Raw genomic sequence first — 12,120 nt, 5'->3', positions numbered from 1 at the left:
TCCTTAGCTTTCAGCGTGACTTTTTTTTTTTAATTTTATTTATTTATGAGACAGAGAGAGAGGGAGAAGCAGGCTCCATGCAGGAAGCCCGATGCGGGACTTGATCCCAGGTCTCCAGGGTCACAAGCTGCGCTAACCCGCTGAGCCAGCGGGGCTGCCCAACTTTCAGTGTGACTTCTGACAACGTTATTTTCCCCCTTTCCTAGACCTCGGTGTCCTTGTCAGCCATCCTTTCTGTTTGTTTAAGAAATTCTTATGCAGAGAAAGCCTAGTTGTCCTTAAGCAGGGGGGACTGGTTGAATTAAAAAATGGCATATCCAAGCGGCAAAATGCTACACAGTCAATTAAAAAAAAAAAAAAAAAGAATGCAAGTTTCTAGGTGCAGAAATGAAAACATGTGCATGCATTCATTTTTTTTTAATTTTATTTATTTGTTCATGAGAGACACAGAGAGAGAGGCAGAGATGTAGACAGGAGGAGAAACAGGCTCCATGCAGGGGGCCCGATGTGGGACTTGATCCCAGCACCCCAGGATCACGACCTGGGCTGAAGGCAGATGCTCAACCACTGAGCTACCCAGGAGCCCCTATGTGCATGTATTTAAACAGTCATAGTGTTATTTGCAATCAACAAAAACAGGTCCCAGGCCCAACATCCATTAACAGATGAACAGTTAAATAAAATGTGGTGTATCCATACAGTGGGATATTGTTCAGCAATAAAGGAATGCTACAATATGGATGAACCATGAAAACATCCTGCTAAGCAAAAGAAGCCGTACGCAAAAAACCCCGACATATTGAGATGGTATATTGAGATGAAATGTCCAGAAAGGCAAATCTATGGAGGCAGAAAGTAGACGAGTGGTTTTCCGTGGCTGCATGTGAGATTGGAAGTGACAGCAAATTTGGTGGTGATAGAAACGTTCTAAAATTGGATTGTGCCGATACTTGTTCCACGAACTCTATTAAATTTGCTCAAAGTAATTGAGTTGTACGCTCAAAGTGGGTGCATTTTGGGGTATGTAACTTATTCCTCAATAAAGCTGTTGAAAAAAATCTATGTGAATTCAGTGAAAAGATGGTCACACAAAGTGAAAAGGATCTCAATGCATAATAATGTGTGTAAAAATAGATGCACAAGGAGATTATTTCTCTGAGGATATCCAAGTAACAGTAAACAGCAGTTGTTTAAGAGGAGAGAACTCCAAAGATCTGGTACAGGAGGGAAATTTTTCTTTGTGTACACCCGGCATGAAAGCTTTTTTTCTTAACATACACATAAATTAGCTTTTCATTTAAAAAAATAAACATAAAGGGCAGCCCGGGTGGCTCAGCGGTTTAGCGCTGCCTTCAGCCCAGGGCGTGATCCTGGAGACCCGGGATCAAGTCCCGTGTCGGGCTCCCTGCATGGAGCCTGCTTCTCCCTCTGCCTGTGTCTCTGTCTCTGTGTCTGTCATGAATAAGTAAATAAAATCTTTAAAAAATAAATAAACTTAAAACTCAAAAATATGTATATGCACATGCATGCTTAACAAAAAAGAACCAGGAGGCTATGTCAAGAAATTATTAGTGATTTACCTATTCTTTTTACTTTTTGGTGAGTCTCCATTTTTTTCTACAGTAAGAATGCATTGCCTTTTTTTTTTTAAGTTTGAAAATAACACAGGGATAATGACTCTTGTTGTGCCTGCTTATGGGGGTGTTGTGAGGGTTATATTTACGTCTACAAATTTAAGCAAGATCTCAACCTTTGGAAGAGTACCCCTGGCAAAACTCCTCACCAGAGGCTTTTCCTGCACCACTAGAAACAAGAAGGGAAATCTCCATTCAAGACTGGAGAGGCTTGGGGATCCCTGGGTGGCTCAGCGGTTTAGCACCTGCCTTCACCCTGGAGTCCCAGGATCGAGTCCCATATCAGGCTCCCTGCATGGAACCTGCTTCTCCCTCTGCCTGTGTATCTGCCTCTCTCTCTCTCTTTCTCTCTCTGTGTCTCTCATGAATGAATTTATTCATGAGAGACACAGAGAGAAAGATGGTGATACACAGGCAGAGGGAGAAGCAGGGCTCCATGCAGGAAGCTTGATGTGGGACTCGATCCCGGGACCAGGATCACACCCTGAGCCAAAGGCAGACACTCAACTGCTGAGCCACCCAGGCGTCCCGAATAAATAAAATCTTAAAAAAAAGTTATAGTTAAAAAAAAATTTAAAAAGATCAGAGAGACTCTGTGTGTGTACGTGTGTGTTTGGTAGAGTTTGGAATCTACCATATTTCATCAAATATGAGATGCCATCAAATATTAATCCCACCATTATATTATATTCCACTAAGAAGGAAACAAAAAATTATCAAAGTATGTCACATCTTTGATTTTACAGTCGCATCTGAGTTTCTGAGATGTTAAATCTGAAAAATGTTTGCCTTGAAATCAAGGACATGGTACCTGTATGCCTCTTCCTCCTAGGTGGGTAGGCCACTTAAGCAGAACCATTTCCCTTCCTCCCTCTAAAACCTTCTCCTCCTCCAGTCTCCCAAACCAGTCACCAAATCCTGTCTTTTCCACCCCCGATGCCCCTGGCCTCTTTTTTCTCTCTCCTCCACCAGTGCACCAGCCTCCATCAGAGCCTGCTCCTCTTACCCCTGCAATCCATTATTCATGCCGTACCCAGAGTGATCATCTTATGCCCCTGCTTACACATTTCCACTGCTGCTTTACCCGCAGGGTGAGGTCTGTTTAACTTGGCATTTATTTTTTTCGTGACCTGGCCTCTGCCTGCCATTTCGGTCTCTTGGCATTTTCTCCAAATGAAATTACTCGCTGCTTCCCCAAAGCACCATATATTATTTTTTTCAGGCCTCCAGTTCTTTGCACCAGCTGTTCGCTGTGCTTGGACTACTCTTCCTCAACAAGTATTTATTGAACAAGTAGTAAGTGCCGGGAGCTGAGAATACAGGGGTGAGCAAGGCAGGCGCGAGCCCCATCCTCGTAGAAGCTGGTGGGAGAGAGAGACAAAAGTGTAAACGTGTGATTATGAACGATAAGCACACACGGTGGGTATCTGTAAAGCTTTGTTGAAAATGTCATCCGTTGGGGCAGCCTGGGTGGCTCAGCAGTTTAGTGCCACCTTCCGCCCAGGGCCTGGTCCTGGGGACCCGAGATCGAATCCCACATCAGGCTCCCTGTGTGGAGCCTGTTTCTCCTTCTGCCTGTGTCTCTGCCTTTCTCTATGTGTGTCTCTCATGAATAAATAAATAAAATCTTAAAAAAAAGAAAAGAAAATGTCAACCATTGAACTCCAACATTAAAAAAATAAAAATAAAATAAAATAAATAAAAATAAACAAATCCTATTAGTTAATCCTATAAAAGAAAAAAGAAAATGTCAACCAACCACAGCCTCAGAAAGTTAGGATTAGGGGAGTTAGGAATCCACCTGTGGTTACCTAGGGGACTTTGGGGAATGGACAAGTGGAGTCTCCACCTCTGAGAAATGGTAAAATGCCCTGCCCAGAGGATTTCTGGGAGGCTTTAGTAGGAGACACCGATCTGCTGGACCCGAGGGCCCCTCCCACAGGGGATGGGCGCGGGCCCCACCCCAGGGCGCGCCCCGGAGCGCCCCCGCCAGTGCGCACAGCCTGCCTCCGGCCATCGGGGCCGAGGGCGGGGCAGGGGCCGGGGGGAGCAGCGCTCCGCCCCATCTCCCCACTTTGGGGGACAACCCCCCTCGCTCATTCCCGCCTCCACCCCCTGAATCATGGGGGGGGCAGGGGGGCGGGGCCGTGACCCATTCATGCCGGGAATCGGATCCAGATGTTCCCGCGGCGCGTGCAGCTGCATCCTTGCCTTTTTTGGCAAAAAACGTGCGGCCGCAAGCGGATCCCGGGCCGCCTCCGCTAATCCTGGGGAAGAGGGGGAAGGGGGCCGAGGGTCTGGGCCCAGACTGGGGATCCGCCCCGGGTGCTCTGCGGGATGTTGGACGCGCTATGGGGAGCGCGGTTTGCATGGGCCAGGGGAACCCCTTGCCAGCTCCACTCCCCGATTGGGATCTCCCCTAAACCCCTCCCGCCCCCACCAGGGAGGAAACAACCCTTGGCCTGCAGGGGGGAGGCTGGCGGCGGTGGGGATCCCCGTTCTCCAGAGACTTCCCACCCCGAGGCCCAGGGGCTTCCTCCTTTGCCTTGCACAGAGGAGCTGCGAGGGCCTGAGGCTCCCGGTCAGCGAGGGCACCCTCCTCCCCCCCCACCCCCCAGACAAACACACGGACTGACCTTCACTTCCTCACACTGCACACTGCTTTATTGCAGAATCTGGAAGGTGGGTGAGCCAATCCCACCCCTCTGCCCATCTCTGGGCAAAATGGAGCTCAGATGAAATGAGGAAACACTAGGCAGACCCGGACTGGGCGCAACCCTATGCTCTGGGATCCCCTTAGACAGTGAATTCCCATTTTGCTGCTGCCCAGAGAGCCCCAGCCCTGGGGACAGGGTGGGATGGGGGTTAGGGAGGATCAAGCCCGAGTAGAGTCCACTTTTGAGGACTTCTCAGGCACCCATTGAAGACCTAGAGTCTCTGGAAAGTCTAGATTGAAGGGGGCCTGGGTCCGGGAGTCCAGGTTTGGAGAATTGGGCCTAGAGCCCTGGTTTGGGTAGAGGGCTTGGTCTGGGAAGCAGACTGTGGGGAGAGGGCTGAAGTCTAGAGTCCAGGCTTGCGAAAGGGCTTTGAATCATGGAGGCTCCATAAGGGCCCAGGTGTGGGGGCCCTGGGCAAGGGAGTACCAGTTTGGGGATGTTGGAGCAGGGAGGCTGAATCCTGGAGCCCAGGAGGAGCCCCAATTTGGGGAGGGGCTGGGTCCCAAAGGTGGTTTGGAAAAGGAGCCTTAGTCCTGGAGCCCTGGTTTGGGAGGTCCTGGGCCCAGGAGTCCTGGCTCAGGGCCCTGCCTGGCTGCAACCCTGACACACCACTTGATCTCCGTCCGGCACAAAGCCTTGGCCCACCAGGGAGGTGGAGCAGCGGGCGCAGGAGAAGCAGCTGTGGTGCCAGTGGCGATCTTCAAAGGACACATACTTGCCTCCACCGAGTCCTGGAGGGAGGCTGGAGGTTAGCTCTGTGGATCTGGAGCGCAGTCCTGTCGCCCAGCCTCACCCAATACCAGATCCCATCCCCTTGCTTGCACCCTACCCGCAATGTTCTTTGACCCTTGTCCCACCTGTGATGGGGCGCTTGCAGCTGCTGCACTTGGGTGCAAAGAGTTCTCCAAAACAGGCCACACAGTAGGGATCGTCATCCCGGGAAGTGAACTGCTGCCCTGCCAGGGGCGTCTGGCACCCTGTGCAGACCAGGCATTCTCGATGCCAGGGCTGGTCGCGGTATGTCACGCCACCCTGTGTCAGCGTCTGTGGGGGGCAGCACCTGTCAGCAGGGGGACGTGGCGACTCCCACCCCACAACAGAGCCTCACTCACCCCCACCCCACTGGCCCAGCCCCCACCTTGCTGCAGCGGGCGCAGCGAGGAGCAAACTTGTTCTCATAGCAGGGCACGCAGTAGTGGGCACCCTTGTCGGGCACAAAGGAACGGGAGCCCAGCGGCTGTTCACAGCCGCTGCACAGGAAGCAGTGCTCATGCCATGTCTGGCCTCCGTATTCCAGCTTCCGGGACCCTGTGGGGAACAGGGGTCCCACTCAGAAGCTGTGTCCCAAGCTCCTGAGTGCCACTCTCTGCCATTCTCTGAGGACAGTCCCTGCTGTTCCCATAGCCTAAGCAGGGTGGCATCCATGCACATGCTGCAGGGACCCTCGCCGTGTAATATGGCACATGCTACCCTCCCCCAAACACTGCACAGGTTAGCTGGGCACATGCTAGGTCCCCATAACACGAGGGCTTGGCATAGGTGAAGTCCCCACATGTACCAGATATGGCTGTGTCAGCACACACCAGGCCTCCAGGTCACAAGCATGATGACTCAGCACGCGCTCAGCCCTTATACGCGAGACCCACTGGTTTTAGCACACCCACAAAGACCCCACGTATACACTAGGCAAGCAAGTCTTTGCTCACGCAAAGCCCTAATGCCCTGGACATGATAGATTCAGTACGAGCAAAGCCTTTGTGTATCCTAATCCTGTCATTCTCCACGTGTCCTAAGCCCTCACCCATCTAGGAGGCATGCAGGTCACCATACCCCTGAAGCTCTGCTTCTCCATCTCTACCCACACCAAGCCCCGATGCACCAAGCGTGCTGGTCTCATTGTACTCCTCACTCCTCCGTGTACCAAACATGCAGGTGTTCACACATGTGGAACCCCCAGGGGGGTCTCAAGCTTGTCAGTCTGCGCATCGCGGGAAGCCCACAGGTGCACACCAGGTCCGGCACACGCTAAACCCTCTGAAACATACCGGGCTTGTCTGTTCCTCTACGTGCTAAGCTTTCACGTGTACACCTGGGTGTGCCAGCCTGTGCGCACCCTAATCTCCCAGGAGCGTACAGGCGTGACCGATCCCCACATATGTCAGATTTCCAAAAAGATGCCATGCATGCAGGCCTTTGTAATACTAAGCCTCCCTGGATGTAGCGGGCACGTGCCAGTCCCCTGTTACGTGCACGAGGCCTGCGCAGAGGCCAGGGTGGCAGGCGGATGGTGGGCCCCCGGGGACGTACCGGGCATGACGGTCTCCCCGCAGGCAGAGCACTGCGACGAGAAGGCACTGCAGTAGCAGTCATTGCACAGCAGCTCGCTGTCCTGGCACGTGAAAGGCTCGTCGGCCAGGGAGCGCTGGCAGCGGCAGCAGCGGAAGCAGCCCTCGTGGAAGTGGCGGTCCTCGTAGAACAGCTCCTGCGGGGAGCACGGCAGGGGCGATGGCACCTTTGCCCCTCTGCCAGCCTCCACCCACTCCTTGCCCGGTGTGCTCCAGCCCTTACCCTGGAGTCGTGCCCGATAAGCTGCTGGCACTCGGCACAGGTGTTGGCGAAGGTGCTGTCGTAGCAGGGCACACAGTAGGGGCCGTCGTCCGTCTGGATGTATTTGCGGCCATACAGGGACTCACTGCATTTTGCACAGTCAAAGGCCTCGCTCATGGTGGCTGTGAGTGAGCCCTGCCAGGGGCAAAAGGTAGGGTGCGGGTCACCCAGAAGGGCTGTGGCTTGGCCCCCTGCAAAAGTCCTTTGCGTTTAAAAAAAAAAAAAAAGAAAGAAAGAAAGAGCAAGAGACCAGGTCTGAGAAATGCCAGGTCAGGACAGGGGGCGATGAGGACAGGGTGCTTCTGGAAACCCAGGAGTCCTGCATGTTTATTTCTGTATTTAACAGTGGGGTGGGGTGGGGTGGGGGGAGAAGGGGTCAGGAAAAAATCAGGAAGCAGAAGTTGTTTTCTTATCTGGGCCCTCACAGATCTGGGGGGAGGGGGCTTTTCCTGGGTCAGTGACTCATTTCCTGCCCCAGTCTGAGTTTAGCTTCCAGTGTCCCTACTGTCCCCATGGGGACGAGAGTAGGGGCAGGGAGCCACCCCACTCTGTATCCCTTAGGAACAGTACTCCCACCCTCTCCTGACTCCCAGGAAGGGGCCCTAGGTATATGCAAAGAGGAACCTCGAGGGATGTGAATGGGCTGTGCCCGCCCTCTCCTGGTCCAGGAGCCAGCTGACTGCTGGAGGGCTGCTGGGCCATGAATGGTGGAGGTGGATGTCACCTCGTCACCTCGGGCCTCCCTCCAGGAGAATCAGCCAGAGCAAGCACTTCAGAGGCTCAGCCTGGGTTTAAGCAGGAAGGAAATCCTGCAAGCTAGACACAGCCAAGCTTCCCCAGCTGGACCCTCTGCCCTCAGCCCCCTCCAGCCCCTGCTGGGTCTCTGGTCACACCAGCCTGGGCAGCCTTGGCCTGCAACATCTGCAGCAGCTGTGGCAGCACAGATGGCCAGATGTCAGGTCTGGCCAGCAACAGGGGAGGAAAAAAAAGGGAACCTGAGACGCCTGGGGAGGGAGAGGGGAACTAAAAACATAGATGATGCAGCGTGCCCTCTGCCATCTCCAGGCAGCCGTCACTCCTGGCAGAGCTTTGCAACCCCCTAGGTCATTATTTCCCTCCCCCTGCCTCTGGGAGAAACAGCCTCTCCCCAGCTTTTCTGGTTTCTGAGGGTTTGGGGTAGGGGGGGAATGGAGGGTGAGAGAGTGGGAGCCACGGAAGACATCTTCTCCCCAATCTGGCCCCCTCGAGTCAGGCAGGGGGGAGCCCTGCAAGCTGCTGCTGCAGACACCCAGCCCCCACCAAACCTCAGACACTTTCCATTTTCTCAGGAACAAAGCATGTTTGCGGGATGAGGTCATCCACACAGCTGCCTCTGGAACAGGAGCATGGGGAGTGGGGGGGGGGAGCAGGGAAGTGGGGTTCCCAGTCCCTTCTGCTGCCCCTGACTCCAGTTTCTGGCCCCAGATTCAGAACTCCCACCCCCAGCCTCCTTGTCATGAAGCCTGCTCTCTAAGGGCTGGGATCCCAGGGAGGGTGGAGAGGAACCACCAAGACTCCTAGGAAGGGGATGTTCTCACAGCTGCAGAGGAGCCTGGAGAGGACAAAGGAACCCACCAGGCCACTACCTCCCCCCCACACACACCCCAGTAACTGGCAGTCCCCGGAGCCTGCCCAGGCTCGGGTTGATGGAAAAGTGCTCCTTTTCTTAGCCACCCCCAGTGGGAAATTCTGGCCAAGAAGCGTTGCTCTGGCTTGGAGTTCAGACTCCAGGCGCCAGCAAACGCCCCAAGCCTGGAGGGCCTGGCTCTTGAAGGGATGGTTTGTGAACTCCAAGCTGCCCTTCTGTACCACGGAGTGGGAGTGGGGGGAACACAGAGTTCGGATCCCGGGCCAGGCCACGAGGCCTCCAGGGGCTGGGGTCTTCAGAGAGGTGATTCTGGGGCAGGGCTATGCTGTGGGGTAGAGGGCAGCCCTCTTTCTCCATCTGCTCCCCGTCAATCAGGCCTGGGTTTCCTCTGGCCCAATATCTGAGGGTTGCCTGGGCTGTGGGCCACTGGGCAGCAGGGGGCCACACGGGTGGAGTGTGTGGCCATGGTCCGTTGGGGAGTGCCCCAAATCTTTTCCTTCCTTTCTGGCTTGGCACACAGCAGCCATCACCTTCCCGGGCCCAGGGTAGCCCTGGGGCCACCCTCTGGGAGGCAGTCATCACTCTGAGACAGGGGCACCCCAAATAGGGTATGGGCATGGCTTCTGTTTTCTTCCCAGAATCCCCCAGTCCCCTAGTTTGTCCAGCTGGGCTCTAATGAGGACAGAGTGAAGGGCACTATCGAGACCCACCTGTCCCTGCCCATCCCCCTTCCTCCCCTCCCTCCCACTTTCCCTGGCACAGCAAGAGAACTGAAGAGAACCAGTCTTATATTCCCTCATGGCCTGGGGAGGGGGGGTTACAGAGGAGACTGCTCAGTCTGCCAGATGGCTCTCAACTCTTGTCCTCAACACACACACAAACACACACACACACACACACACACACACACACCACCCCTACACCTGACACACACATCTGGCACCTTCCAGTGAGCCTCCCAGAGGTCAGAATGGCTAGATAAATGGCTGTGGCATAGTGTATAGTAGGCCCAAATGTGGCTTGGGGTGGGCATCCTGACTTCTTCCCTTACTAGCTGGGTGATCTTGGGCAAGTCACTTAAGGTTCCTGGGCCTGTTTTCCTCTACGCCTACCCCCTTCTCCCGGGGTTGTTGTCAGGCTGAAATGGTGGTGCTTGGAAAGCACCTGGCAGAAAGGGACTCCTCAGTGAATGGTAGCTGTGGGCGTTTTTATGATCAGCCCCTCACTCATACGGGGGTCAGACAAATTTCTGAGCCAGGCCTGGGTCAGGGAGCTGGCCTGGGTTTTGACCTGGACATTCTCAGGGTAGATCCAGGGACAGACCAAAGAGGGACCCCCACCCCAACTCCCCAGTTCCACTAGGGGAAGTGAAGAAGCCCAGGCCGGGGGGCTGCCTGAGGAGATCAGTGGGGCCGGCCTGGTGCCAATGAGCATAACTCCTGAGACCCCTCACACAGGTACACAGGTGTACACACCTGCATGCTGCTTGGCCTCCCATAAAGAGCAATCCCATCCACCATTTCACCAGATCTCCCAAAAGGCAGGCAGGAGAGGATGTCATTCCCATCTTACAGTTGAGCACAGGGACAAGCCAGGTCCAAGGTCACTCAGGCCTCGGAGAGCCCAGGTTCCCTGCTTCCCAGCCTGGAGCCCTTTCTTGTTTTTCTCTCTAAAAATGCTGCAGCGGTGGTAAAACGGGGTGGTCAACATTTTAAGAGCAGGGGTGTACGAGATACTCGGTGACATCACTAGCACAGGAGTCTCACTCTTCTCTCCCAGCTGCTAACCCTGCCATTGGAAGGCACCCAGAAGCCTTTCCAACTGCCCATGCCAACCGCTCAACTCCTTTGCCCCCATCCACCCTGCACTGTCGGGGAGGACCCTGGCCAGGCCTCACAGCTGTGAGTCAGGATCAGATCAGACCCCTCCCCCCAGCTCCCAGGAACTGACAGGAGATTTAAGGGGAGAAACCTAACCTAACCCACCTAACCCCCCCAGCCCCCACCTCCCGGTATCAGGCACCAACCCCAAACTCTCCCTCTCCCCACCCCTCCCCGCCATGGGGCCTGGGAGTCAGAGCAGTTTAGGGGAAGGAGGGCGGGAAGCGGGATCCAGCAGCTGCCTTGGGGACAGGAGAGGAACAGTTCATTCACCCCGGGTCCCCCAGGGCTGAAGCAGCATGTCCATGATTTGAGTTTAAAAATAAGTTGGAGCTGTCTTGGTGTGTGCCTGGGGCTCCTTTCCGACGTGCCTGTCTCAGGTCCTTGCCTCACGGGGGCCTGGCTGGCCCAGAGTCTCTGTTTCCCCGCACCCCTGCTTCCCAGTCTTTCTCAGGCCTCAGTGTCTCGGGGTCTGTCTGGGAAGCTGTCAGGGCGCCTCCAGCAAAGCCAGCTGCACCCCACGCAGCGCGACTGTGCCTCTGCACACCTCAGCTGTCTCCGTGTTTTGGGGACCCGTGTCCCAGGCTGGTGACCTCTGCTCATTTCTACCTCTGTACACCCAAATCTCCCTGAGTGCCTCCAAGGGGTTCCCACCCCAACCGCTTCGCTTCCTCCTCGGAGCACCTCTGTTCCTGAGCGTCCCTGTCGGCAGTTTCTGGACGGCTCCATAGGCCTCACAGAGGCTGATCTGCCACAGGGCTAAGGAGGCTCGCGCTTCGGGGCCCCTCACGCGCCCGGGACCCTGCAAAGCCCTGGGAAGGGCGCTGCACCGTGTTCACCGGGGTCAGGGGACGCTTCTCCTTCGAGCGCTCCAACCCACAAAACCTAGGTCCGTCCAGACGCCTCCGGGCTCCCTCTCGGGGACCCTACGCCCCCAGAACCTGTCCCTGACTCCCTGACTCGGGTCCCCCTGCAGCCCCCTGTCCAAGCCTGCCGCGCGGGCCCGCGTCTTGGGCTGGCTCCGCCCGGCTTTCTGGGAGCCTCAGTTTCCCCAACCCTCCAGGTCCCGCGCTCGACTCTGGCTTCTCCGTTTCAAACTTGGCCCCTTCCCCCCCATCCCCAGGTGTCGAGCAGCTCCCCCCACCCCGCCGGGCGGCCGGGGTCCGGGCGGTCCCGGGGGTGGGGGGGCGCCCTCCGGGGCTCGGCGCCCCCCGCTCCAAGCGCGCCCCCGGGGCGTCGCGGGGGCCCCGGGCGAGGGGCCGGCCTGGGCGGGAGCTCACCTCGGAGCGGGCGGCGGGAGCGGGGAGGCCGGGCCGCGCGTCCCTCGGCGGCTCGTACCTGCGGGCCGGGCGAGCGGGGCCGGGCGGGGCGAGCGGGGCCGGGCGGGGCGAGCGGGGCGAGCGGGGCGAGCGGGCGGCCGGCGGCGCTGCCGGTGCGCACGGACCGAGCGGGCGAGTGGAGCGCGGCCCCAACCCCTCCCCGAGGAAGTGCGCGCCGGGCCCGCCCCGCCCGGACCCCGCCCCCGGCCGCCCCCGGCCGCCCCCGCCCCGCACCCCCAGGCCGGGGGCCAGACCCCGCCCACACCCCCCCTCGGGCCCGCGGGTCTAACCTGGCTCGCCCGACCTTCCCGGGCGCCGGGACCCCGCCCCCGTCCC

General features: G+C 56.7%; 1 protein-coding gene across 4 annotated transcripts; it reads right to left on the bottom strand.

Moving 5' to 3' along the window:
• Window positions 1-4,271: 4,271 nt before the first annotated feature.
• FHL3 (four and a half LIM domains 3) lies at window positions 4,272-11,911 on the bottom strand. Of its 4 annotated transcripts, none has more exons than XM_072723784.1 (6): window positions 11,804-11,911; window positions 6,920-7,093; window positions 6,659-6,833; window positions 5,490-5,659; window positions 5,209-5,395; window positions 4,272-5,082 (listed from the first exon to the last, which is right to left on the bottom strand). In XM_072723784.1, the coding sequence occupies exons 2-6, from the start codon at window positions 7,073-7,075 to the stop codon at window positions 4,928-4,930; spliced, it is 843 nt and encodes a 280-aa protein (XP_072579885.1). In that variant the 5' UTR covers window positions 7,076-7,093; window positions 11,804-11,911; the 3' UTR covers window positions 4,272-4,927. The 4 variants fall into 4 exon arrangements, with proteins under 4 accessions (XP_072579885.1, XP_072579887.1, XP_072579884.1 ...); XM_072723786.1 differs by having other exon boundaries at window positions 11,746-11,905; XM_072723783.1 differs by having other exon boundaries at window positions 6,920-7,160; window positions 11,746-11,879.
• Between the last annotated feature and the right edge of the window lie 209 nt (window positions 11,912-12,120).

This window comes from Vulpes vulpes, chromosome 10, assembly GCF_048418805.1.
Source record: "Vulpes vulpes isolate BD-2025 chromosome 10, VulVul3, whole genome shotgun sequence".
NCBI lineage: Eukaryota > Metazoa > Chordata > Mammalia > Carnivora > Canidae > Vulpes > Vulpes vulpes.
Note: the sequence above shows the minus strand (reverse complement) of the source record. Positions and strands in the feature narration are given on the sequence as shown.

What these genes read in the sequence shown, in the direction of transcription:
- FHL3 (XM_072723784.1), bottom strand. Translation starts at nt 7,075, where the DNA reads ATGAGCGAGGCCTTTGACTGTGCAAAATGCAGTGAGTCCCTGTATGGC. An exon ending in CGGGGAGACCGTCATGCCCG is followed by an intron (nt 5,660 to 6,658) that starts GTACGTCCCCGG and finishes TGTTCCCCACAG; the next exon opens with GGTCCCGGAAGCTGGAATAC. An exon ending in CTGCAAGCGCCCCATCACAG is followed by an intron (nt 5,083 to 5,208) that starts GTGGGACAAGGG and finishes GCCTCCCTCCAG; the next exon opens with GACTCGGTGGAGGCAAGTAT.